We start from the raw sequence: 24,186 nt of genomic DNA on the forward strand, positions 1-24,186 counted from the left end.
GCTGCACTTTTCAGGTACTGCTTTGAGCGTGATGGAGGAGGAAACAACTAGACTGTTTGAAAGCATGAGTTAAGACTTTGCCAGTCAGCTGAGCATTCAGCAGAGACAACCACTTGCAAAGATATTGCACCATTTGTGCAGTATCCACTGGATGGTTCACAGCCCAGCCTCCACATACGCCCTCTGGTCAACAGCCTGCCTCAAAGCCTCCATCCCCTTCTGGCGGCATCCAACTGGCTGACAGCCCTGGAACCTGGGTCCCAGCAGCCATGCTGTTTTTGTTCTTGGAAATATGTAGAAGTTTATCTTTATGCCTGGACTCATGGCAGATTGCTTTTAGGGAGAGAAAAAGATCTATCAAACCAATTCATCTCCTAGCTGTAGGCCTTTTTTGCCTACAGCTTTTCCTAGGACATGCTGATCCGGGCCCACAGCTAGGCAAAAACGACAGGCCCTTCTATCAGTGAACAGCCCAATCCCCCATCACCCCAACATGGCACCTGATAGTTATTTATAAAGACCAAATTCTCTCACCACCCCCAAGGACAGCTCAGACTCTATCTGGAATCTCACCTGGCCTGTGGTGGTGCAGTGGATAGTGTTGACCTGGAATGCTGAGGTTGCCAGTTCAAGAACCCAGGCTTGCCCGGTCTAAGTCATATATGAGAAGCAACTACAAGTTGATGCTTCCTGCTCCTCCCCTGCCTCTCTCAAATCAATATATAAAATCTAAAAAAAATAATAAAAATCTCTAAATATCCTATGAAATGAGCCTATTGAAAGGCCTATACAGAGCTGAGTCTTCCTCAGTCAACAAATCTTTTCTTTACCCTTCATCCTCCAGCCCAGCCTAGGGAAGGTCTTAGAGAACAAAGAGGCTCACAACATGTAACAGTCACAGCTAGTTTATTGAGCATCACCTCTGTACCTGGCCCTGGCTAGAGATTTCCTCAGTTGGCCCACACAATCCCATGAGACAGGAATCCTACCATTTTCCAAATGAGGAATGTGACAAAGATTAAATGACTGTCAGCAATAAGTGGCAGGCCAGGACTTGAACTCAGGCCTGATTCCGAAGTCTGTACTCTCAGTCAGACACATGCCGGGGCCCCACAGGACAGTAACAGATGCTGGGAGTTAGGGAAATACAGCTCCAAAGATGGAGATGACGATAAAGAGAAAAGTAGTGCTTAGTACAGAGACATTTAACAGTCCTGACCTGGAAGCCCAAACGGATGTGTTCAGTCAGGATAGGAGTGGACTACCAGTTGTCCCAGAGCCAAGAGGCAACACCTGCCTATCTGAAGTGTTGAAGGCCTGAGCAGACCAAAGGTGAAGGAACAGAAGCTATGAGTAAGCAGAGGGAGCTGGTCTGTAGACAGGTCAGAATAGAGGAGAATGGAGATGCCAGGACAGAAAGCCCAAATGGCTTCTGACAGTGGCTCCCGAGAGATGGAAAAAGGAGTCAAACCCAGAGATGTCTTGAATCCCAAACCATCTAGTTTCCATGACACCAAAGTGATCCATAATTCCCAGACACCCCTGTGTTCTCACACTAAACGCCCTTATTCATTAGGTAGCCCGGATGATTTTAATCTTCTTGCAACCAGGAATCCTTCATCAGAGCAGGGCTGAGCCAGGGATTTTACTGCACTTTGTTTCTTGGACAGTAGAAAGGTGGAACCAGGTCCTGGGTCACAGCCTGGCTGGTTACAGTCTTCAGAGTTCTGGGCATGGCGTTCAAAACTTGCCTCCCCTTTCAAGGGGAGTGTATGTGGGGGGGTCCATAGGTCACCTGCGCTTATAGAGACATGGCTGAAGCTTCAGGCCTGAGAGTTGAGCCTTGGGGCCTACCCGAGGGGGCCCAATCTTTTCAAAATCAAACAAGAAGAAGTGGCTGTTGGTCAGGTCCTAGGGGCAGAAAAGACCCAGTGAGCCCCAAGTCCTCACCCCACTCTTCAAAAACACCTTCATCTATGTCCCACCCCTGCTCAGAAAGCTTCCCAGGGCTCTCCCATGAGTTGTGCCTTCAAGGAGCAAATGTCTACGCCAACGGCCTCTTTCCTGAGCACCATTACCTTTTTTGAAAAGGGTCACACATTAGCCTGACCTGGGGTGTTGCAGTGGATAAAGTGTCAACCTGGAACTCTGAGGTCGCCAGTTCAAAACCCAGGCTTGCCTGGTCAAGGCACACATGGGAATCAACTATGAGTAGATGCTTCCTGCTTTCCCTCAACACCCTTTCTCTCTCTCTCTCCCCTCTCTAAAATGAATAAAATCTTAAAAAACAAAACAAAACAAAAAAACAGGCCCTGGCTGGTTTGCTCAATGGTAGAGCATCGGCCAAGCATGTCAAAGTCCCGGGTTTGATTCCTAGCCAGAGCACACAGAAGAAGCGCCCATCTGCTTCTCCACCTTTCCCCCTCTCCTCTCTCTCTTTCCCTTCCGCATCTACGGCTCCATTGGAGCAAAGTTGGCCTGGGCATTGAGGATGACTCCATGGACTCCACCTCAGGTGCTAGAATGGCTTCAGTTACAACGGAGCAACGCCCCAGATGGGCAGAGCATCGCCCCCTAGTGGGGTTGCCAGTAGGGCGCTTACAGGAGTCTGTCTTTCTGCCTATCCCAGGAAAAAAACAAAAAAAACCCCCAAAACAAAAAAAACGAACGGACCACACATGTGACAAAAATAGGAACAGACATCTTGGAGCCCTTACCTTGAATATGACCTTGAAGCCCAGTTTGGTCACAGCTCCTAGAAAGGTCCGAACATCTTCAAAGCGGCTGCTAACTTCAGCCACTTTCAGGAGACCCCTAAGAATGGAAAGTTCTATGTAAGTGCACAGACACATGCATGTGCACATACAAAAGCACCTGTGTTCTAGAGGCTCTTACCCTGGCTTCAGCACTCGATTTGCTTCCTCTAGGAAGTCCCTGATGTTGGTTCCCATCAGCGAAAGGCAGAACACAGCCACATCTACAGATTCATCCTCCAGAGGCACCTGAGGAGTCAGGGTGTTGTGTGAGGCACAGAATATGGGGAGAAGAAAGCCAGCCCCGAATGGTAAGAGTTGAACACCAGGATGGGGCGGGGGGGGAGGGAGAAAAGAGTGTTAAGAAATAGCACATACAGCCTGACTAGGCAGTGGTACAGTGGATAGAGCGTTGGACTGGGATGCGGAGGACCCAGGTTCGAGACCCTGAGGTCGCCAGCTTGAGCGCGGGCTCATCTGGTTTGAGCAAAGCTCACCAGCTTGGACCCAAAGTCGCTGGCTTGAGCAAGAGGTTACTCGGTCTGCTGTAGCCCCACAGTCAAGGCACATATGAGAAATCAATCAATGAACAACTAAGGTGTCGCAATGGAAAACTAATGATTGATGCTTCTCATCTCTCTCCATTCCTGTCTATCCCTCTCTCTGACTCTCTGTCTCTGTAAAAAAAAAAAAAAAAGAAAAGAAAAAAAGAAAGAAAAAAAAAGAAAAGAAATAGCACATACAGGTTAGGCCTAGAGAGCACAGGCCAGGTACACAGAGGGATAAAGGGGTTTACCTGGGCCATATCACAAACAGTGACCCTGGGGTCCAGAGAGGCCAAGTCAAAGCAGTGCACAGGATTCCGAATACTTGAAGCCAAGCGGCAGTCCCCACAGCCAAAGTCAGCTACCACCAGGGATGCAGGCCTGGGAGTGGAGGGGAGGGATCATTCACTGGTTTAATCTAAGCCCATGACTGACCCTCATTGCTTTTCAGTGCCCAACCCCTATTCACCGCTGGCGAAGATCCCTAGCGATGCGGTCTACTGGCTGTAGTGGCCACTTCTTGATTTGGCTCTGGAATCCCCGGTGGTAAAGGAGAAAGGCCTCAGGGTCTTCCTGGAAGAGGCGTTGTGCAGCACTGCTGGGCCCTGAGTACAATTGTTCGTTGAGGTAGCGAAACTGAGCACCATCCAGCCGCAGTGTCATGCGGGCTCGCAGAGCTCCTGCACGAGCCTCTTGGCTGTCCTGAGTGGGGGCAGGAGGCACCTCTGTCTCCTCTGTGGGGACTGTGGCTAAAGCTGGGGCTGGAGGCTGAGGTGGCCGAAACTTGTTCTTATGTCTACGCTTGTTCTTCTGCCGGTTCCGCCACTGCTTGCGACTCAAGGTATGGGGTGTTAAAGAGGAAGTGGTCCCAGGGCTTGGCTTGGAAGGGTCATCTGTAGTACTACTCTTGCAAGTTTTGGGACCTGTAGGAATGGAGATGGGAAGGCAAATTTGGGGCAAGATCCACTGAATTCAGAGTCTTGGCAAATTCATCCTGGCCAAGAAAGAGACTCTGGCCTAGATGAAAGTACTTCTAATTGCCTAACCCCAAACCTAATGGTGGCAAGTAACCTCTGTGATCTGTAGTAACATCAGATGATCGCCCTCCTCCCTTTCCCACACACAAACATGTATCCGCTAATACCTGTTTGGTCAACACTGCCCAGGTGCTGGACAGTGTATAAAGGGGACTGTTTCTGGCATTTCCTTTTTCTTTTCTCTTCTGTAGCAGAGTCACTGCCAAGAAGAGTCCCTTTACGGAACTTTTTTGTTACTTCCTTTTCTGCTGCGTCACTGACAGGTAGGCCCTGTTTTTGATGCTGCTTCTTCCTTTTCTCCTCTACTTCCGTAGAAGCAGTGGCAAAGAAAACCTTTTTCGGGCATTTCCTCTTCCTCTCCACCACCTCCTCCTCCTCAGAGTCACTGCCAGGCAGGCTGGGGGGTTGCTGGGAAAGAGATGCTGCCTCCAAGACCCGTAGTGTGGCCAAGAGCCGGCGACGCTTGGAGCCCTGGGGGAAAACAAGGGATGGAAGCAAGAGTGAGACTGGATGGGACCCAGGGAATAATAAGGGAGAGATGGAGCCCTGTTTCAGATGCTGGCAAAGGTATCTGAACTACTCCCAGTTAACTAGCTTGTCATGAAGGCTGCCAGACCCTGAAGAACTTTCAGGTTGCCATCCCAACCTTCCGGCAGAGAAAGCACCCATCCTGCTCTCTTCAGTGTTCAGAGGAGATACTAGGATTCCCCAGAGGAATGTGGTAAGACCACAAGCAACAGGACCATGGCCAGAGACCAGGAGTTCCAATCCTGCATCTCAGACTTTTGTCTCCAGCTTATAAAAGGTAGAAAGTTTTCTGAAAACAAAACTGACAAGATGACATATGTTTATTGAAAATGACTCTAGCTGCAGGGTGAAGAACAAACTGAAGGGGACAAGCTGCAGACAGAGGGGCCAATAGCCTGTATTATAGCAATGGGTTGAGAGAATGAAGAAGAGGCGTCAAGCAGACAGATTCCATCTTTGGAACTCACAGAGGATAGGAAGGACCTAAGAAAGTACACCAACCTTCGCATCAGCAAAAGCTTAAAAGAGAAAGAAGGTCTACTGTCTGGGAGGACTTCAGGTTTGAAGTCCTACTGGGCAGTCCTAGACCAGGCACCTGAAAGGGAGGTTCTTAGTACCTTCCTCCTACCACCTTTTGAAATGGTATTACTGACTGACAACCCTTCACTGCCATTCCCTCTTACTCTCTCAAATTCAATCTCCACACTGCAATTCTGAAGGAATCCTTCCACTGCTAAAACTGCTTTTTTGGCTTCTATCCTTAAAATATGCAAAACCCTCACTTACCTCTCCAAATTCAATGGCATCCTCTCTCTCTGTGCTCCGATGACATGGATTAGTGTGTGTGTGTGTGTGTGTGTGTGTGAGAGAGAGAGAGAGAGAGAGAGAGACCCTGAAAGGACATGCTCTCCTGTCCCAGGACTTTTGCATGTGTTTTTCCGGTCCAAGAAACCCTCTGGGCTTCACTAACTCCTACCTACCAAATCTCAGTTCCAACATCATTTTCTTTTGGAAGTTCTCAGCTTCGTTCGCAGTCGACCGTTGCGCGCTCGCACACCCGCACCCACACACCCACACCCACCCAGGAGTGCGCGCACGGCGCGGCCAACGCTGTGATCCACCTGGATCCGCTTCTTGGCCTGATACAGTTCCCAGGGCCTTCCCTGCGCGGCTACTCACCTTGATTTGCAAGGCTGCCGTGGGCCGAGGCCGTGAGGCTACAGGCTCGAGGGCCGCGGCTAATGGGGCCTCCTCGGCCCACTCTGGCTCCTCAAACATGCGGGTGGTGCGGAGTGAGGTCGCGGGGGGCCCGCGCCCGACCAAGCACAGAGAGCGTCTCCAAAAATCCGGGCATGTAGGGCCGCCAAAAGAGAGCCGGAAACCAAAAAAAGAAAGCCAAGGTGGCTAGAGCGGCCACTGCGATGCCTAAAACCATCGAGTTTAAGCACTGGTGGGCTAGAAGGGCAAGGAAGAGAGAGGAAGGGAGGCCTTCGTCGGCCCCTGAGGGCCAGGGGCGGGGCGGGGCCGCGCGGCGGGCGCGGCCGGACGGGAGTTCCCCAAAGAAGGCTCCTCCAGCCCAAGTCCCGGTGAGTGCAAGAACACCCGTACCTCCTCCCCAAAGCCCGAGGGCTGCCGACCCGTCATCCTTCACTCTGCCTAAGTTACGAGTCGGGAACGAGGGCCACTCTTGGGAAAGATCCTCGATCTCCTCCCCGAGGGAATAGAGCGCCTGAACTTCTCCCCTCCCCCAGCTCTGTTAGCGGGTTGAGTTCCTGTGCTTGCTCTCTGACATCCCTTCAGGAAATACTACCTCCTCATCAACCCCTACCTGGCCCGGACTCGCCTTACCCTCACGCCCGGGACACAGAGTTGGGGATCATCCTGTTGCCCCCAACTGCTTCCCAGTCCTCCACTAACTGGGGACGCAGCACCGAGACTCCCCAACACAAACACTGCTGCAGGGTACAAAATTTGGGTTCATCTCTTTTTCCTGGATCTCTTCACAGCCCCCAGGATTCCCCATTAAGGGGACTCAGCGCCGGGACGCTGCTATGGACGACATTTTTACCCAATGCCGGGAGGGCAACGCGGTAGCCGTTCGCTTGTGGCTGGACAACACGGAGAACGACCTCAACCAGGGGTGAGCTGAGGTTGCTGGTGGGGAAAGGCAAAGACAGCCTCTGCTCAGTTATGTGGGGTGCTCACATCTGGTGGGGTGTGATGAGTGCCAAGCACAGCCTCTGGGGGTGGGGGTGGGGGTGAGGGACGGGGAGGGAGCTGAGGGTCTCCACAAGAAGCAGCTTGTTTGGGCTAAATCTTGACTGCTAAATAAGAGTTTTATTGGCAGAGGCTGCAGAGAGCTTTCCAGCCTCAGTGAAATGCATGGGCGAGGAGGCAAAACAGAGGAGAGTGTCCGGAAATTGTCCAGTTTCATATGGCTGAAGGATAGAAATCTACTTTGGGCTTCTGTGGGCTGAAGCAATGGGTTTACAAGTGGAGAAGGATAGGAGACTGGACAGGTCTGCAAGGGCCAGCCAGATCATGAAAGTATATTTAGGCTATAATAAGGTCTTTATTCTAAGAACAAGGGTTTAAAGCCATGTAGTGATAGGAGGTTGTCCATTTGTGAAGTGTCAATTTGGACTCTTTGTGAAGAACAGGTGGCAATGTGAAGAGAGGCAAAAACCCAGTCCATCCCAAAAGTGGCGGTGGCTTGGACTAAAATATGTGTCGATGAAAAAAGAACGATCAGATTTCTGAAATCTATTATAAAGAATTGGTGAAAATGTCAGGGGGATATGTCCCCATGTATAAGATGCATCTTAATTTTGGAGCCCGAACTTTGAAAAAAAATGTACTACATAAAGTTATTGAACTCGTTTTATTCATCATAAAATTCATACAACTCCTCATCACTGTCAAAACTCCCATCCATTAGCTTGTCCTCATCCGTGTCTAATGACAATTCACTGTTTTCAACAATGAGTGCAAAAACAAGCATGAAAAAGCGGGAAATGCAAATAAAAAAAACCCCCTACAACCACTGTATAAGACACACCCAGTTTTTAGACCCCAAGTTTTTCGAAAAAGGGTGCATCTTACACATGGGGAAATACGGTGTATGATTGGCTAACCACTATGCTGTACACCTGAAATTAGTACAAAATAATATTGAACTATATCTAATTGGAAAAAAAGAATTGGTGCTTCTTGGTGTGGGAAATGAGGAAGGTCAGAGTCAATGACCAGGGTTCTGGCTTGGGCACTTGGGTAGGTGGTAGTTTCTTGTACTGAGATGGATAAGACTGAATGATGATGACCTCTACTCTAGACTTGTTAAAGTGACAGTACAGTGAAGTGGAAGTGTTGAGTAGGTTGTTGGTCATGCATATTTGGTTTTCAGGAGATGGGTCTGAGTCAAAGGCACGGATTTGGGAGATATTAGCATATAGATAATTCCTGAAGACATGGGTGGGAAGGAGGGGAAGCCTGCAAGAATTAAAAGTTGGAGAAACAGGAAAATGTTGGTAAAGCTTAGGTGAATATTTCAATGAAGGGGGAGTGGTAAACAGTAGTTTAGGCTCCTGAGAGGTCAAAGAACTTGAACACTTTAAGGTAACCATTGAATTTACAGTTAATATTTGATTATCTCTCTGAGGGATAGTTCAGAGGAAAACAGGTGAACAATCCAGATTACACTGGTTGCTTCATTTAAGTAACTAGACCAAACACCCTTTGCTAGGTGTTCGAGTTAGGGAATCAGACTTAATGCCTGACCTTATGGCAGAGGCCTTGTGCCAGGTTGAATGGGAGATGAAGCTGCCTGAGACTGAAGACAAGAAAAACAATAGTGATGTTGACTCAGGATGGAGAGTCAACAACATTTTTATTTAAAAATTTTATTTAAGGTTTGCAGAGTTCAGTTTTTAGGTTTGAGAGGTAAGAATCACCTGTCATCTTCATCCAGGCTCCCACTGGGCTCATTAGTTCTCATTAGGCCCTATATTACTTCTCCATAATTTGTAGTCACCTGCTATTAATGTAATTCTCAAAGGGTGCTCTAATAAAGGCAGTGGGCACCCTTACTATTTTGTTGGTGAGGTTATAAAAGTTTAGGGGAAGTTGTCCAGTGGGTGTGGCATCTATATAGACTCTGCTGCCCAAAGGTGCAGGAGTGACATTAGTGAAACTGGAAGACTTTGTTGGTTTGAGGGGATAGGTTGTGGGGGCCCAAACTGGCCATATGATAGATATGATGTGAGGATGAATTTCCTGCAGGCCCCTTTGGGATTCAAGTCTAGGCCCTGAGGTGACAGGCAGCCTGAATGTGGGCAGAACCCTGCCCATATTTTTGCCCTCAGACTTTTGCTTGCTCTGGGGGCATAGACTGAGGGAGGCTGATAAGCCAAGGCACAAATTAAAGACCTGGGAGGTAAAACTGACTGATAGGCAAGGGGTGGTAATTGCTTTGGGGAGGGAGAGGATCCCCACCTCCCAGGAAAGCTTTTGGCTATCTATGTGAGCAGATGAAGTCAGCTCTGGAAGGAAATCATTAAGTTAAAAGCCACGCCTCCCTTTCCCCATCAGCTGTTGTGGTATCTGGGTGGCCTATGGTGGCCAGACCCTTGAACAGCTCCAGGCTTGGCCTAGAGCCCCCACACGGGAAGTGACCACAGCACTAAGGCATCTGGAGGCAGTGGGCCCAAACCGCAGACCGCCTCTTGCTCCGCCCCTTGGATCTATCTCCCGGACTGGAGGGAATTTCCTTTTATGGCCCCAGGCTGTCAGGCAGGCCCAACTCCTACCCAATTGTTTTTTTTTTTTTTTGTACATTTCTTTTACTTTATAAGATACACGTGCTTGGGAAAAGAAAAATATCAGACAGGTTTCTTTCTGCAGAAGCCATTCTTATTTTCTTCTGTTGTCTGTGGCCAGGATTGCTTGAATAGACGAATCCTGTTTTATGTGGTTGGTTGATATCTGCCTCATCAGTAATGACTTATAAAAATATCTCACTTTCATTATAAACCCTTCTAAAACGTCATTATAATTCCACTCCATTTTTAGATCTGAATTTCAGTACCAGAGCCAGTCAATAAATTTGCTCCCCCTCCCATGAGCTGTGGCCTTCCTTTTCTAAGACCCCATCTCCAACATGCACTGGACACCTACTGTCAATTCATTCTCTCCAGAAGCTTACAGTCTGACAAGACAGCCCATTAACAAATTTTTACAATCCAGTGTGATAGGTGCTTTAGTAAGGGTATGTACAAGATGCAATGGAACCAACAGATATTGCAAGAGGGATGCAGAGGACACCAGATGAAGAATGCTACCATTTAATAATAGGGTATGCTACAGAAGGCTGGTAGAAGATAGTCCTGAAAACAATGAATCATATAGATTTTTGGGGAGTTGGGTTTGAAGCTGGGGGAAGGTCTCGGACAGCTTTGGGAGTTGCTGACATGAATGAGAATTGAAGTCCTGGAGAGGTAAGGTTTCCCAGGGTTGGTATGCAGAGGGACTCAGTTTTTCCTATACTAAGGCCTCTGCCCCCATTCACCTCCAGATAAATAACCACTGCCCTTCCCTTCAAAGGGATGATCATGGCTTCTCCCCCTTGCACTGGGCCTGCCGAGAGGGCCGCTCTGCGGTAGTTGAGATGCTGATCATGCGGGGGGCACGAATCAATGTGATGAACCGTGGGGATGACACTCCCTTGCACCTGGCAGCCAGTCATGGACACCGTGATATTGTACAGAAGGTACATATGATCCCCTCGGTCCCCTATATCACATACGTGCTCAAAAGTCAGTTACAGGCAACATAACATTGTGGAGAAGCATGTGTACTCTTCTCTTTCCCCGCGTGTCTTAACACCCATCTCTCATTTGGGACTGACTCTGCCTTTTGCCTCCTTTCTGTCTGGCCGGCCCTGGGGACCAGCTGCTGCAGTACAAAGCTGACATCAATGCAGTGAATGAGCATGGAAATGTGCCTCTGCACTATGCCTGTTTTTGGGGTCAAGATCAGGTAGCAGAAGTGAGTACTCAGGCCCCGAGCCCTGGGATGGGTGGGAAGTCAAGTCTGAGCCTCTGTGGGAGATCTGTAATCCTCAACCATCCTGTAAGCACTGCTGAGTATAATATGACACCCACAGAGTCTGTATTGCATCTGCATTCATGGTTGGTTGTGACTGCCAGGAAGGTAGCCGTGACCCTCGGGACCCTCGCTATAACCACTTTATTTCAGGACCTGGTGGCTAATGGGGCCCTTGTCAGCATCTGCAACAAGTATGGAGAAATGCCTGTGGACAAAGCCAAGGCACCCCTGAGAGAGCTGCTCCGAGGTCTGTCCTCCACCCCCAGCTTGTGTCCCTCTTGTCTTGTCCCTGCCTATTTCCTTCCTCTACCCTGCAGCTGAGGCCAAGACTGTCTGCCTTTCTTTCCCAGAGCGAGCAGAGAAGATGGGCCAGAATCTCAACCGCATTCCATACAAGGACACATTCTGGAAGGGGACCACCCGCACTCGGCCCAGTGAGTCAGTTGTGAGGGGAGGGGTAATAGGAATAATCCTTGGGCCGGGTTAGGGGGAAGCTGGGTACCTGACATGCTCACACTCTCAGGAAATGGGACTCTGAACAAACACTCTGGCATTGACTTCAAACAACTCAACTTCCTCGCAAAGCTCAATGAGAACCACTCTGGAGAGGTAACCCCTGTCTTCTGTGCCCTTCCCTCCCCAAATTACATGCTTTGTACCTCTTTTAAGTTTCTTCTATTGTTAGTGGGCACGAAAGTGGTGGCCTTAGTTAAAGCCTTCTAACCCTTACCTGTCCCTCAGCTGTGGAAGGGCCGCTGGCAGGGCAATGACATCGTCGTGAAGGTGCTGAAGGTTCGAGACTGGAGTACAAGGAAAAGCAGGGACTTCAATGAGGAGTGTCCCCGGCTCAGGTGGGACAAGGTCTAACCTGGAAGCTGCTGCTTCCAAGGAAACCTGACTAGCACCCAAGAGGGAGGTGTTTTACTCTGGGTCTCAGCCAGGGACACTCTCTTCCTCTCCCAGGATTTTCTCGCATCCGAATGTGCTCCCAGTGCTAGGTTTCTGTCAGTCTCCACCTGCTCCTCACCCTACCCTCATCACACACTGGATGCCATATGGATCCCTGTACAATGTACTACATGAAGGCACCAGTGAGTAGGGGATGCCAGATCTCACTGAAGTGGGGAAAGGGTGTGTGAGCCTCTCCAAACTATTTTCTTGCCTCCTCTCCTAGATTTTGTTGTGGACCAGAGCCAGGCTGTGAAGTTTGCATTGGACATGGCAAGGGGCATGGCCTTCCTACACACACTAGAGCCCCTCATCCCACGACATGCGCTCAATAGTCGTAGTGTAATGGTGAGGTCACAGCTTCACTTCTAGCTCCATTTCCCCTCAGAAGACCGTTCCCTATCTAGAATTGGATTTACCTCCTTCCATATATCTATCTTTTTCTCAGATTGATGAGGATATGACTGCCCGAATCAGCATGGCTGATGTCAAATTCTCCTTCCAATGCCCTGGGCGCATGTATGCACCTGCCTGGGTGGCCCCTGAAGGTGAGTGCAGGCATGTTGGGAGGTAGAGAAGGGCCAGCAGTGGAAGAGGGCAGAAGCAGGACAGGTCAGACAGCTGGAACAGATAAGTCCTGTCCCGCCAGCTCTACAGAAGAAGCCTGAAGACACAAATAGACGCTCAGCTGACATGTGGAGTTTTGCAGTGCTTCTATGGGAACTGGTGACACGGGAAGTGCCCTTTGCTGACCTCTCCAACATGGAGATTGGAATGAAGGTAAGGGCACACTTTTGCAGGGGAATGGCTATAGTAGTGACAGTAATTATAGAGGGGTGGGGTTTTTCCCACATTTGTTCAAATATACAGGAATCCTGTCCTGAGGGCTGGAGGCCTCTCACAGAAGACTCAAATTCTGAGACCCACCTTGTTTATCCCTGTATTTACAGGTGGCACTGGAAGGCCTTCGGCCTACCATCCCGCCAGGCATTTCCCCCCATGTGTGTAAACTCATGAAGATCTGCATGAATGAAGACCCTGCTAAGCGACCCAAGTTTGACATGATTGTGCCTATCCTGGAGAAGATGCAGGACAAGTAGGGCTGGAAAGTCCTTGCCTAAACTTCAGAGGTGTGGGGTTAGGGGAGTGTGCCTCCCCAAAGCAGCAGGCCTCTGGTTGCCTCCCTCCCCTGCCTTGTCATGGTACTACCCCAGCCATGGGGCCCATCCCCTGCCCCCATTCCTACCACTGTGGCCCCCAAAGGGGCTGGGCTCAGAGCTTTGTCATGTGCCACACGGTGTCTCCCAGCATGGGAGGGATCAGCCCTGCCTGTCACAATAAAGTTTATTATGAAAACAGGCTGGTGTGGGGACAAGGGAACAGACAAATACATATAGGTTGGGTGGCTCAGGTGAAATAGTGCGGCTTCTTCACATTGATGCCATACTCGCTGAGGGCGGGGGTCAAGTCCTCCATGGTTAGAGTGTACTTGCGGTCCTGAGGGAAAAGGGAAGAGCACCAGCTCAACATGGGAATCCTGATTTTAATCCCAGGTGGGAGACCCTGAGTAGGTTTTTTTTTTTTACCTCCCCTAGGCTATTTCCCTAAAGGGATTTCAAGGTAAATTAAATCTCTTTGCTGTGGGAGGTAATTACTGATTCAGTGAACCTCCCCTCACACCTTGCTCTTGCTTCGGGAGCTGCCAGAAGCTGTGCCCTTCATTTTGCAGTGCTGTAGTGCATCATTGGCAATATCTGAGATGAATTTCTGGGCAGCTAGGGAGATAAGCCGAATTCTAGAGAGAAAAAACTGGTATAAGGAGATGGACAGCAAATTGCACAAGTACCCAAGGATCTAATCTGTCGAGAATTTACTCACATGCGAGGGTCTGAGGCCTCAAAGCCAGCGCGGTTCAGGTAGTAACCAGTCACTGCATCTGGGATCTGAGAAATCAATCAGACAACTGTCAGTGTTAGCCCTGTGCACTGCTGGGCTGAGTGAGGGTAAGGGCAGGAGGACCGGCCTGGCTATCAGAAAGCTCGCAGTTTGGGTGGGCAGAGAGAATAAGTCACAAGACCTAGCAAGAAAACAAATACAAGAGGATGCTGGAAATCCAGACGGTGGAGCAGAAAGCTGGCATGACAGCGGGTCAATAGCCTTGTTCAGGCAGTATGCCCACCGTGGGTGTGTAATCCTCCAGCTGCATCAGGAAGTCCACCAGAGGCGTGCTGGACACCACCGGCTTCACGTCTCCGTTGGCCGCACTGGGCAGCACATAAACTCCATTAGACAACGCCCCCTCGGGGGGCGCCGCGCCGCCCGCCGACACCGGAGCTGGAGGAGAACCAACAAACTGAGACACGGAGGTGAAAGGCGCAGAGCCCCAGCTAGGTCGGCCTTATACCCTCTGCCCTTCCCGTCGAAGGGCCCAGACCAAGGCACTGCCCTTGCCCCTCATCCGTCCCGGCCCTCACCCGCCCCGCGCCGCTCGGCCGGCTCCACGGCCCGCGCCGCCACGGGTCCCGTGCCCCCAGCCGCGGCTCCAGCCCCAGGCCCCCCTACTGTCCCCGCGGGGCTGGCCTTGTTCTCCGCAGCGGTGCCAGTGGGCAGCGCGGCGGGGGCCGAGACCGCGGGGGCCGGAGCCGGGGCCGAGGCGGCGCCAACAGGCGCAGCTTCGGGGTCCGCGCCGGAGCCGCTGCAGCTCATCAGGCCGGTGGGAGAGGCGGGGAACAGAGCCGCTTCCGCTTCCGCTCACGTTACGCACACCCTGAAGTGACGTCAGGCTCCTCGCACTTGCCCCTCCCACTCCATGACGGCTCTCTGCCTTGGGCTTATCTCCTCTTGGTTTCTTAAATGCCCGCTGGATGACACAGACCGAGGCGGTGAAGACCAAACCTTGGAGAACAGCGGTGCTCGCGGACGTTCCACAGCCCGCTCCGCTGTACTCCTAGTCGGTCCTGTCGGGCTAGGAATCCTGGAATGCCGAGGACGTCTCTTTCCGGCCTGGGACCTCCGGACTCCTAAAAGACCTCCTTTAGGGCTCATCGGCCCGGCATCCCCCCACCACCCATGCCTGCCAGTCTGCATCCTTTCTAGTTCCCTTGTTCAGCCTTTTAAGGCTTTGTAGTGGAAGTGGAAAGCCCCCCTTTCCGCCAGCCGCACGCACGGAGAAGCGAGGGCTGCAGGAGAGTGCACACAATGCTGCTGTAGATGGGCAGGAAGGCATTTCAGCCCCAGTAAACAACATACGTAGCATGACAGTAAGTCCAAGAGTGAGGTTTTCAATGAAGCATTTATTTAATTTTTATTTTCCAATCTTGTACTACGGCCTGGGAATACAAAGTTAAGTGAAACAAGATTCTTGTCTTCTAGGCACCAACGGTCTTGGAAAGGGAGTCAAACAGGTCAACTGGCAATTTCAATACCATGTATAAGTTACAATATTGGAGGTAGACACAGAGTGTGCAGTGCAAAAAACGAAGGGAATTAACAGCTGCTGCCTACTTCTGTGTGTCAAGTACTCTATCACCTTTATTCCATTTAATTATTCGTTGACTATTATGAGAGGCAGGTATTGATATCCTCACTTAACAAGTGAAGAAAAGGCTCAGGGAGATGAACTTAATTGCCCAAGGCTCTCCACTAGTCTGTACAGGAAACAAGAATCAAAGAGGGTTGGTTTCACAATCTTAAGATTTTTGTGAGCCAAAAGGTCCACAAGAGAAGGTGGCTTCTGAGCTGAGTTTGGAAGGAATCCTTGAAATCAACCAATCAAAGGGGAATCAGGAGTAGTGTTAAGGGCACAGACTATCTTGAGCAAAAATGTTTGGGGGAGAGCAGGGAGGATAAACAATTTGTTGCTTAGGAACAAATAGCAAGGAATGGATCAACTTTGTGAGTCATTAAAAGCCTGAAATGTATCCAGTAATCTTTGAAAGGGTCTTAATCAAGTAAATGGCTTAATGCATTTTTCATTTTACTCTGGAAGATGGTTTAGGAAAGAGCAAAAAGAAAGGTCATTTTTTGCAAGAGCCTCCTTCAATTTAGAGGAGAGAAAAATAATGGCTTTAAGCTAATGTAGTAGCAGTGGAGATGGAGAGAAGTAGATGAGTTCTAGATATACATAGGAAATATAACTGGCAGGACTTGTGGATTGATAAAGATATATTTAAGTAGGAGTTATTAACTGAAGGGGAAGAGGTGAAGGAAATGGGAGTCTAGAAGGACATTTAGCTCTCTGGCTTGGTTGAAAAAAGCATAGTATCATTTACCAACAAGAAACAAAAGGAAACAAGTTTGGGATTGGGAAGGAGGAAGAGATGAAATGTTGAGAACTGCACATTTAGGATTTGGAGTATCAATCACTATTGGATAGAAAGTCTGCTTTAGTGACATGGTGATGGCTGTGGATGCCAATGATTGATTTAGTCCAGGAATCAATGGGTAGTGTGAGAAGAGCAAAAGACTAAGGATGCAGTAATAAAGTACAACATTCAATGAGGAAGCAGAGAAGGCGAAGAAGGAAAAGGGCATGGTTGGAAAAAAAGTTAAGCCCTAGAAGCTAAGGAAGGAGAGGGAGTGGGTGGCTATGGCAGAGGGCTATAAAACAAAGATTGGGAATTGTACACTCAATGAAGCATCAGGGAGGCCACTGTTGCTGTGATAGGAGATGAAAGACTTAAAAAGTGAAAGCAGAGGTCTCCCTGCAATGAATTAAGTCACAAATATGAAGTAAAATCATGTACACAGACAGTGTAGACAACCCTTTAGAAAAGCCTGGTTGTAAAGAGAAAGAAGTAATGAGGTGGGGGATGCTCCCAAATAATACTGGTGAGGAAACCTGAGGCAAGAACAGGGAGACCTGAGTATGATGGACCAGGGTAGGGTTGGGAGTTAAGTCACACGCATAGCAGCACTTCAGGGTTAGGGAGATAAGCTGTCTGCAGCAGTCAACAGGTGAGGGTTCAGCAGGGCTTTCAACAGTGTAGAACAAGGAAGGAAGCTACCAGCTGTGGGGTAGGGGATAGGCCCACTCTCCTAGCAGGAAATGGTCAAGGATTGATTAATGTCTTCAGCAGAACCGGGAAATTGGGTGTTCCCCAGCCTGTCACAGGATCCCAGCCAGGGCCAGAGCAGAAACCTTGTCCCTGTATCTCTTCATTCAGACAGGACTCATGGCAGCCATGGGTTACCTAGGGATAAGGTGGGCATCAGATCTGGGCTGGCTGGAACTGATACTAGCAGACTATACTCCCTCATTCTGTATTCACATCCCAGAGACTTCCATGCCCCATCAGAACTGTTCTCAAGTTTATCTTAGCACTCCCCTTACTCTTATGAAAATGTCCACACATCTCCCTTCCACACTCACATCAAAGAGACCTGCTCCACGCTGCTGGTAGAGTCTAGGGTTGAGAAAGCCAAGAGGGGGACGGCCACTGAGGATTCGGTGTTCATTTATCAGGGATAGGATCCCTCCAAACACTGGAGTAGAGGCCTGCAAGAGTGAGGATGCAAGTAGAGGTTAGGGGTTCATATTAATAGGACTTTGGGGGAGGGATGTTTGAAAGGATCAGAAGTCTCCGAAGAGTCAGGGGTCTAGGTGCAAGGTTTTGGGGGTAGAAGCTAAAGGTGGTTCCTGAGGGTTTGAGGCCAGGCTGATTCTCACCGAGGTGCCAGATACCCATGGAATAGGCACACGGTTGCTGACCACCCAGTAGTTATCGGAGAGTGCAGCCACATCTGGATAGGCACGTCCACTGGCATTGAAGTAACTGGATGGTGGCAAGCGGGGACTGGAGCTCAGGAAATGGGCTACAGCTTCTTCCTGAAGGGCATTGTTGAGTGAGTATGTCTCCTGAACTGAGGATTTCTGACCCCTACCCTCATCTACCCACATTAGCATACACATACCTGGTATGAAGGCCGTGGGAACACATTGCTGAAGCCGCCACCACTGATAGAGTCAACAATCTCACTTGTGATTTTGTAAGGATTCTGGAAGGCTGTGCCTCCCACTGTGGTGACATAAGGGCTGAGAGCAGCAGACAATACTCAGATTGTTGGAGTCTCAAAGGGTATCTCCAAAATGTGTGGGGATGGGTAAGTATGGCCTGGGTATGGCTGGAGGGACTGGACCCTGTGGGGAAGCATGTATGTGGGGAAGACTAAAGTTCTGAGCCTTGAAGGCTTGGCTTGAGGTCACTACATACTTCTCCTACAGAACACCCTCCAAATCTTCTAGTGAAATGCCTGGGGACTGAGGAAGAGAAACACTGGGAGCTGTGTCCTACTCAGGAGACTGGGGGCCTGGGACCTACAGGGAGTAAAGGGAAGTACAGCAACCAGGGCATGTAAAACTAAGGCTGAGCTATAGGTGCACCTGGTGAGGTCAAGGCAAAGGTTCAGACCATGAGGTCACAGAGAAAGGCTGGTGGTCTCAGATAAGTGGGGAGCTGAGGTGCTTACCTGGAGGCAGGGAAGCTGGGTCGGAACTCGTATCTTCCAGAGACAGACCGACACCCAGTTCCAATGTCACCTGGGAGAAAGACCAAGTTTAGCACTCAGGTTAATTGGTCAGAGTGTCATATGCAGGTTCGGCTGTCAAAGAGGAAATTTAAGTGTTAGGCATTATTGTAAGAGGTCGGGCCAGTGGTCCCTATTAAATTCAGATCATGACTTAGAGATCAGGATTAGAGGTCACTGTGGGGTCAAAGCTCCCAGATTGGGAAGAGGGGTCTAAGTTTCCAGGAGGAGGTCACCTGAGGCAAAGAGCAGGGTAAGACCCCGAGCAGCAGCTTTCATGAACTCGGTGTTGACCCTCTGGATATAGGCGCTGCTGAGGGAGTCCTCGTCATCTCCGTAGCTCACGGTGTGCACAGTTGGCAGGGCTGACTCGTTACTGAGCAGCAGGAGCCACTGCAGGAAGGGCTCCTGTGACTCGTGCCGGCCTAGATTTTTTGAGGGGAGTGGGGCACAAAGTGGTCATTTGTGGGGTTGTCAGGACTTCCCTCTACTTCATGGGATTCCCTTGAGGGAACAAAGATCAACATTCACCCCCTACCCTTCTCCCCACCAACCAGTCCCCTTGGTAGTACCAGGGTTACTGTAGACCCAGGTGGAGATGTTGGCGCCAGCACTCATCAGGTACTGCACATCTAGACTGGCCTCGAGCCCAGCCCGGCCCCGGCCCTGTTGTCCGATCACACGGGCTACTGATTCCTGGTGTGCAAAGTGCCCACCGAAGAGATGCATGAATTCGGCCAAGTCTGAGTCATGGAAATACTGCTCCAGGAACTGCAGAGGGAGTCAAAGCAGATACCATCAATCAAATAACACAGCCCCAAGGGTCAGGGCAAGAGAGACATCGTATATCACGAGATAGGGGATAAGAGCAGGCTTTTAGCTGGTCAGGCTCCCTGGAGAGGCTTTAAGGATCCTGGGGCTCCTGCATGACTCACCTGGGCACAGGCTTGGCTGTTGTTGGTTGCGCCAGAGCCCACGTCTTGTGCTGTCAAGTTGTATCGCTCACGGAACACCGATGGGGTCACCCCCAGGTGCAGGCCAACAGTATCTGCCACCTGTGGCTCAGGGCGTTGCCTCAAGGATGACGTCGGGGGAAAACGGTGCAGCCCCCCAACTGTGAGGAGATCGGGTTTGAGAAGATCTTTTAGACTCCAACGTCTACTTTACTGCTAATCTCCCCAACCTCCCACACAGCATCTAAAGTTCTCCAGCCCTTGACTCTGCATGCCCCAAACCCACCAATCCCACTAGGTGTTACCAAAATCCACATGTGGGGCCAAAGCCTTCGGGAGCTGGTAGGGATGTGGGGACCTCACAACATGGGTCTCTGCAGGTCCCCCCACATAGCGATGAAACTCAGACCCAGAGAGCAGCAGCTCTGCCTGTCTGGAGGTCAGAGATCAGAGAACAGAGGTCAAAAGGCATGGAACAGAGCAGAGCAGTGTCCATGACGGTCACCAGGCAGTTAGTTGTTTCCCCATGCTTCAGCTCTCGCCCATAGTCCCCAGCAAGCTCTCAGCTCTCTCTCATTGCGTGACCAGTCTCCCTGATGGGATGATTGGTACCCTGGGGCAATCATTCTTTCTCACCGGACACTCATCCAGCAGGTCAGAAAGTCCTGTGTGGCCACTGAGTTGCAGTTCCGGGCTCCAGCTGCCAAGAGCCATTTCTGGACTGTGCGGAGAGTCAGTGATGATGGCCGGACCAGTTCAGCCACATCGTCCAGGGTCAGGTATTTTCCTACAGGGATCAGTAGAGACTCGTGCCTTCATTCACTACTTTCCTAGTGAATGTAAACCAGAAGACATCAGGAGTCCAGAGAAGGGTCTTGAGGGAGAAGTAGGAACTTTCTAGCAAAAAGGTAGGCTGTGTAGGTATAGCTTATTCTTGGTGGTCAAGGGAAGAAAACCTGGAGAGAGTTGAAATGCCAGGGCCAGAAATATGAATTTATTTTATAGGCTGCAAATGTTGTACCACAGCATGCACTGCAAAAATCATGAAAAACAAATGAAGTTCCGAAGTTAAACCTATCCATTTTAAGCTTATCTCCAATAAAAGTTTTCAAAACTTTCATAGCCAAATATAAAATGACATCTAGCCTGATCATTGGTGGTGCAGTGCATAGAGAGTCAACCTGGGGACACTGATGTCTCAGGCTTGAAACGCCAAGGCCACTCACTGGCTTGAGTGTGGGCTCATCAGCTTGAGTGCGGGGTCAGTGGCTCAAGCATGGGATCATAGACATGACCCCATGGTAGCTGGCTTGAGTCTAAAGGTCATTGGCTTGAGTCCAAGATCTCTGACTTGAGCAAGGGGTTACTGGCTTGGCTTGAACCCCCTGGTCAAGGCACATATGAGAAGCAATCAATGAGCAACTAAAGTGACTCAACTACAGGTTCATGCTTCTCATCTCTCTCCCTTCCTGTTTCTCTCTCTCTCTCTCAAAAAGATAACATCGAATTTAGGTCAAATTTTCATACTTGTTAATTTTAAGCTCAACATGATGGCGAGCCACTGTTTTCCTGCATAGAACAACACACACTAGTACTTGCCTGTTCGGTGCATCTGAGACTGGCCCCTTCCCCCAACACATACACTCCTGCACCCACCATGAAGGGCTGAAAGCAGGGAAAGAACACAATTCACCCTGATCATTGGAACAAACATTGACTGCTTTGGAGCAGAGTGTGGAGAAGAGTGGAGGGTGGTGTAGAGGAAAAGGCACAATAAGGGGGCTAAGCAGCAGTCAAGTGAGAAAGTAAACAACTGAGCTGGTGGCAACAAGGGATGTTGAGGAGTGGACTACACCAAAGGTTATTCAGAGTTAGAAATGGAAGACAGCATCTGAGTATGAGAGAAGGAAATAGGAGTAAATTTGAGGAATCTGAGTTGATGAGCACCTATATGTACAGATAGTCCCCCACTTATGATTTTTCATATTTATGATGGTGCAAGATCGATACAGATTCAGTGAAAACTATACTTTGAATTTTGATCTTTTCTGAGGCTAGCAATATGTGGTAAGACGCTCTCTCCTAATGCTGGGCAGTGACAGGAAGCCACAGCTCCCAGTCAGCCATGCGATCATGAGGGTAAACAGTTTTTTTTATATTGTTTTCTGAGCATATTTAAGGTAGGCAAGGCTAAGCTATGATGTTCAGTAGGTCAGGTGTTTTAAATGCATTTGATTAAACAATATTTTCAACTTATGAGGGGTTATTGGGACATAATCCCCATGGTAAGTGAATTAATATCTGTACTAGATGCTATGAGTTTTATCTGGTAGCTGGTAAGCAGTAGAGTCATAATTTGAATCCAGATCATAATTTGAATTTCAGGGCTTGTGCTCTTAACTACATCTACTTTTAGGTTTCTGGCCTGATAAACACAGATGGAAAGTTTTGGGGGAAACAATGAGTTAGTTTTGGACAATTTAGCTCTAGTTCACTTTTTTATTCAGAAACTCTTCAGTGCGAGCTACTGCCATTCATCTGCCTTCTATCCTCCCCTTGACAGGCACTGAGAGCATGACCCTAATGTGATCTGCATTATCTATGCTCAGCCCAGCCCTGCGTCCCTGCACTGCCTCCCACATCCTGCCCTAGTCCCGACACACACCGTAGCGAGGAGAGGCAGGATCCGACACGGCCTGCACCAGCTCGGACAGTCTTTCCAGGTTCTGCTGTCTTAGGGCAAAAGTGAGACTCAGCTCTTCCTCAGGGTGTGCCGGGCCCAGGGATGCCCAGCCTGGGGGTAGCCTGTGGGGTCAAGAACATGTCCTTTCTTAGGCTGGCAATGGGAAATGGTGCTCAGGAAGGTTCAGGATCAGGGGCTGAGACCTTGGGTAGGATCCCAGCAGCATATATGGCTCAGAGGAGGTGAATGATAGGCAAATGAGCCTGGGAGCCTGGGGGTGAGACCAGTGGCGGGATTCAGCCAGTTCGCACCTGTTCCACAGAACCGATACCTAATTTTTTGTTGAGTTCGGTGAACTGGTTGTTAAAATGGCATTTCTAATCAGGGTTCTCTCTAAGGTGGGCACCTGGGCAGCTGCCCAAAATGGAAATCACAAATTTACATTCCTTACTCTTTTGTGTATGTGTGTGTGTGTGTGTGTGTGTGTGTGTGTGACAGAGAGAGAGAGAGAGAGAGAGAGAGAGAGAGAGGAAAGAAGAGAGATGAGAAGCATCAATTCTTCATTGCAGCTCCTTAGTCTCCTTAGTTGTTCATTGATTGCTTTCCCATATGTGCCTTGACCGAGGGGCTACAGCAGAGTGAGTGACCCCTTGCTCAAGCCAGCGACCTTGGGCTCAAGCTGGTGAGCTGTGTTCAACCTAGATGAGCCCATGCTCAAGCCGGCGACCTCGGGGTTTTGAACTTGGGTCCTCTGTGTCCCAGCCCAATGCTCTATTCACTGTGCTACAACCTGGTCAGGCCATTCCTTACTCTTTTTCAATGTTCATCTGCGTAACAGCGTATTCTAAGCACCTGTAGTAATGTTCATTCTGTCCATAGGTGAAAAAGATTTGATGGAGCTATGCTTGCAATATTTACTTATTCATTTCATAAAACTTATTATACTTTTGATGAAATACTACATTTTAATTTCTGTGCATTTGTTACTTCAGTAAATAAATACATATAATGTAAAGAGAAAAGTGCCTCTCTTATTGTTTTTATTTAAGTATTAAATGCATGAAATAATAAAATATCTTTCAGTATATCTTTTTTTATATACTTAAAATGATTGTTAGGGCAGAGAATCAGTTGTTAATTATTTGAATCCCACCACTGGATAAAACCAGAGAGTCTGGTAAGGGGGTAAGGAATGCGATGGAGCTGGTAAGGGGGTGAGGAAGGATAGGACCAGGACAGTGGGAGTAGGACAGGGCATGGGGAAAGGGGTGGTCAGTGCTAAATCAACTCACGTCCACTGCTGGTCCGGCTCTGGGTTGTAACTGCATTTGCCCACGATGATGAGGGTTAGGAGCCCTAGGAGGCTGCAGGGGTGGTAGGTGAGTTTCAGCGGGAGCTGGATTGTCATTGTGTCCCCACCCTCCAACATAGACTCCCTCCAGCGTGATCCCCTTCTCCCAGGCCCTCCAAATTTCTCACCCGGTTTGGAGTCCCATTCCGTCTTTTAGCAGACTGCTGTCATGTGACAGGTCACATGAATCTTATAGTTGACCACCCTTCTGCCTAGAAACTAGTGACGTAACTGGATCCTCCCTCAAGTGGGTGGTCCTGAATGCTAGGGGAATGCTGCCTGCCACTTGGATTCTCTCTGTGGCCGAGTTTTTCATTAAACCCAGGGCTTCCCCCTACTGCCAGAATCCAGCGAACACTCACCACAAGGTCTGGGGGGCTTAAGAAAGGTGCCCTAGAGGCCTACAGATTCTTAGACCCGAATTCTTCCTAGCTGTAGATCAGGAAACTCACCTAACCTCTCAGAGCCCAGGTTTCTTCATTTAGATTACAAACTGTTACATTAAAAGTGGGCTGTCTCATAGGGTTGCAGTGAAAATTTACATATGTGTCTTGACCAGGCAAGCCCAGGATTTTGAACCAGCGACCTTAGAATTCCAGGTCGATGCTTTATCCACTGTGCCACCACAGGTCAGGCTGCAGTGAAAAGTTACAGATAAAACAGGCAAATTGCTCAGCAGAGCAAAGGCTCTACAAATTTGAACTTCCTATTGATTCCAGAAAAATACCCATGTTTGTGCTGCCTGTTACCACTCAGCCAAA

The 24,186-nt window shown here is 49.4% G+C and overlaps 4 protein-coding genes across 6 annotated transcripts; 1 reads left to right on the forward strand and 3 right to left on the reverse strand.

Annotated features, from left to right (window-relative positions):
* Positions 1–889: 889 nt before the first annotated feature.
* RRP8 (ribosomal RNA processing 8) lies at positions 890–6,282 on the reverse strand. Its single transcript, XM_066250834.1, has 7 exons — positions 6,043–6,282; positions 4,443–4,806; positions 3,768–4,221; positions 3,550–3,679; positions 2,896–3,002; positions 2,718–2,814; positions 890–1,911 (listed from the first exon to the last, which is right to left on the reverse strand). Exons 1-7 carry the CDS (start codon positions 6,139–6,141, stop codon positions 1,792–1,794), a joined length of 1,371 nt encoding a protein of 456 aa, XP_066106931.1. The 5' UTR covers positions 6,142–6,282; the 3' UTR covers positions 890–1,791.
* A 22-nt stretch (positions 6,283–6,304) lies between these two features.
* Positions 6,305–13,272, forward strand: ILK (integrin linked kinase). Of its 2 annotated transcripts, XM_066250832.1 has the most exons (13): positions 6,305–6,449; positions 6,870–7,003; positions 10,462–10,627; positions 10,810–10,905; positions 11,116–11,212; positions 11,316–11,399; positions 11,489–11,574; positions 11,707–11,816; positions 11,929–12,056; positions 12,140–12,261; positions 12,362–12,461; positions 12,563–12,693; positions 12,864–13,272. In XM_066250832.1, exons 2-13 carry the CDS (start codon positions 6,915–6,917, stop codon positions 13,011–13,013), a joined length of 1,359 nt encoding a protein of 452 aa, XP_066106929.1. In that variant the 5' UTR covers positions 6,305–6,449; positions 6,870–6,914; the 3' UTR covers positions 13,014–13,272. The 2 variants fall into 2 exon arrangements, with proteins under 2 accessions (XP_066106929.1, XP_066106930.1); XM_066250833.1 differs by lacking the exon at positions 10,462–10,627 and having other exon boundaries at positions 6,324–6,449.
* TAF10 (TATA-box binding protein associated factor 10) lies at positions 13,240–14,657 on the reverse strand. Its single transcript, XM_066250835.1, has 5 exons — positions 14,388–14,657; positions 14,093–14,247; positions 13,792–13,856; positions 13,594–13,708; positions 13,240–13,410 (listed from the first exon to the last, which is right to left on the reverse strand). The coding sequence occupies exons 1-5, from the start codon at positions 14,617–14,619 to the stop codon at positions 13,321–13,323; spliced, it is 657 nt and encodes a 218-aa protein (XP_066106932.1). The 5' UTR covers positions 14,620–14,657; the 3' UTR covers positions 13,240–13,320.
* A 529-nt stretch (positions 14,658–15,186) lies between these two features.
* Positions 15,187–23,613, reverse strand: TPP1 (tripeptidyl peptidase 1). Of its 2 annotated transcripts, XM_066250838.1 has the most exons (13): positions 23,554–23,613; positions 23,367–23,438; positions 22,057–22,196; positions 20,028–20,178; positions 19,697–19,824; positions 19,374–19,552; positions 19,011–19,209; positions 18,675–18,863; positions 18,382–18,451; positions 17,827–17,947; positions 17,582–17,740; positions 17,285–17,410; positions 15,187–17,105 (listed from the first exon to the last, which is right to left on the reverse strand). In XM_066250838.1, the coding sequence occupies exons 1-13, from the start codon at positions 23,568–23,570 to the stop codon at positions 16,965–16,967; spliced, it is 1,692 nt and encodes a 563-aa protein (XP_066106935.1). In that variant the 5' UTR covers positions 23,571–23,613; the 3' UTR covers positions 15,187–16,964. The 2 variants fall into 2 exon arrangements, with proteins under 2 accessions (XP_066106935.1, XP_066106933.1); XM_066250836.1 differs by lacking the exon at positions 23,554–23,613 and having other exon boundaries at positions 23,367–23,547.
* Between the last annotated feature and the right edge of the window lie 573 nt (positions 23,614–24,186).

Source organism: Saccopteryx bilineata, chromosome 1 (assembly GCF_036850765.1).
Source record: "Saccopteryx bilineata isolate mSacBil1 chromosome 1, mSacBil1_pri_phased_curated, whole genome shotgun sequence".
NCBI lineage: Eukaryota > Metazoa > Chordata > Mammalia > Chiroptera > Emballonuridae > Saccopteryx > Saccopteryx bilineata.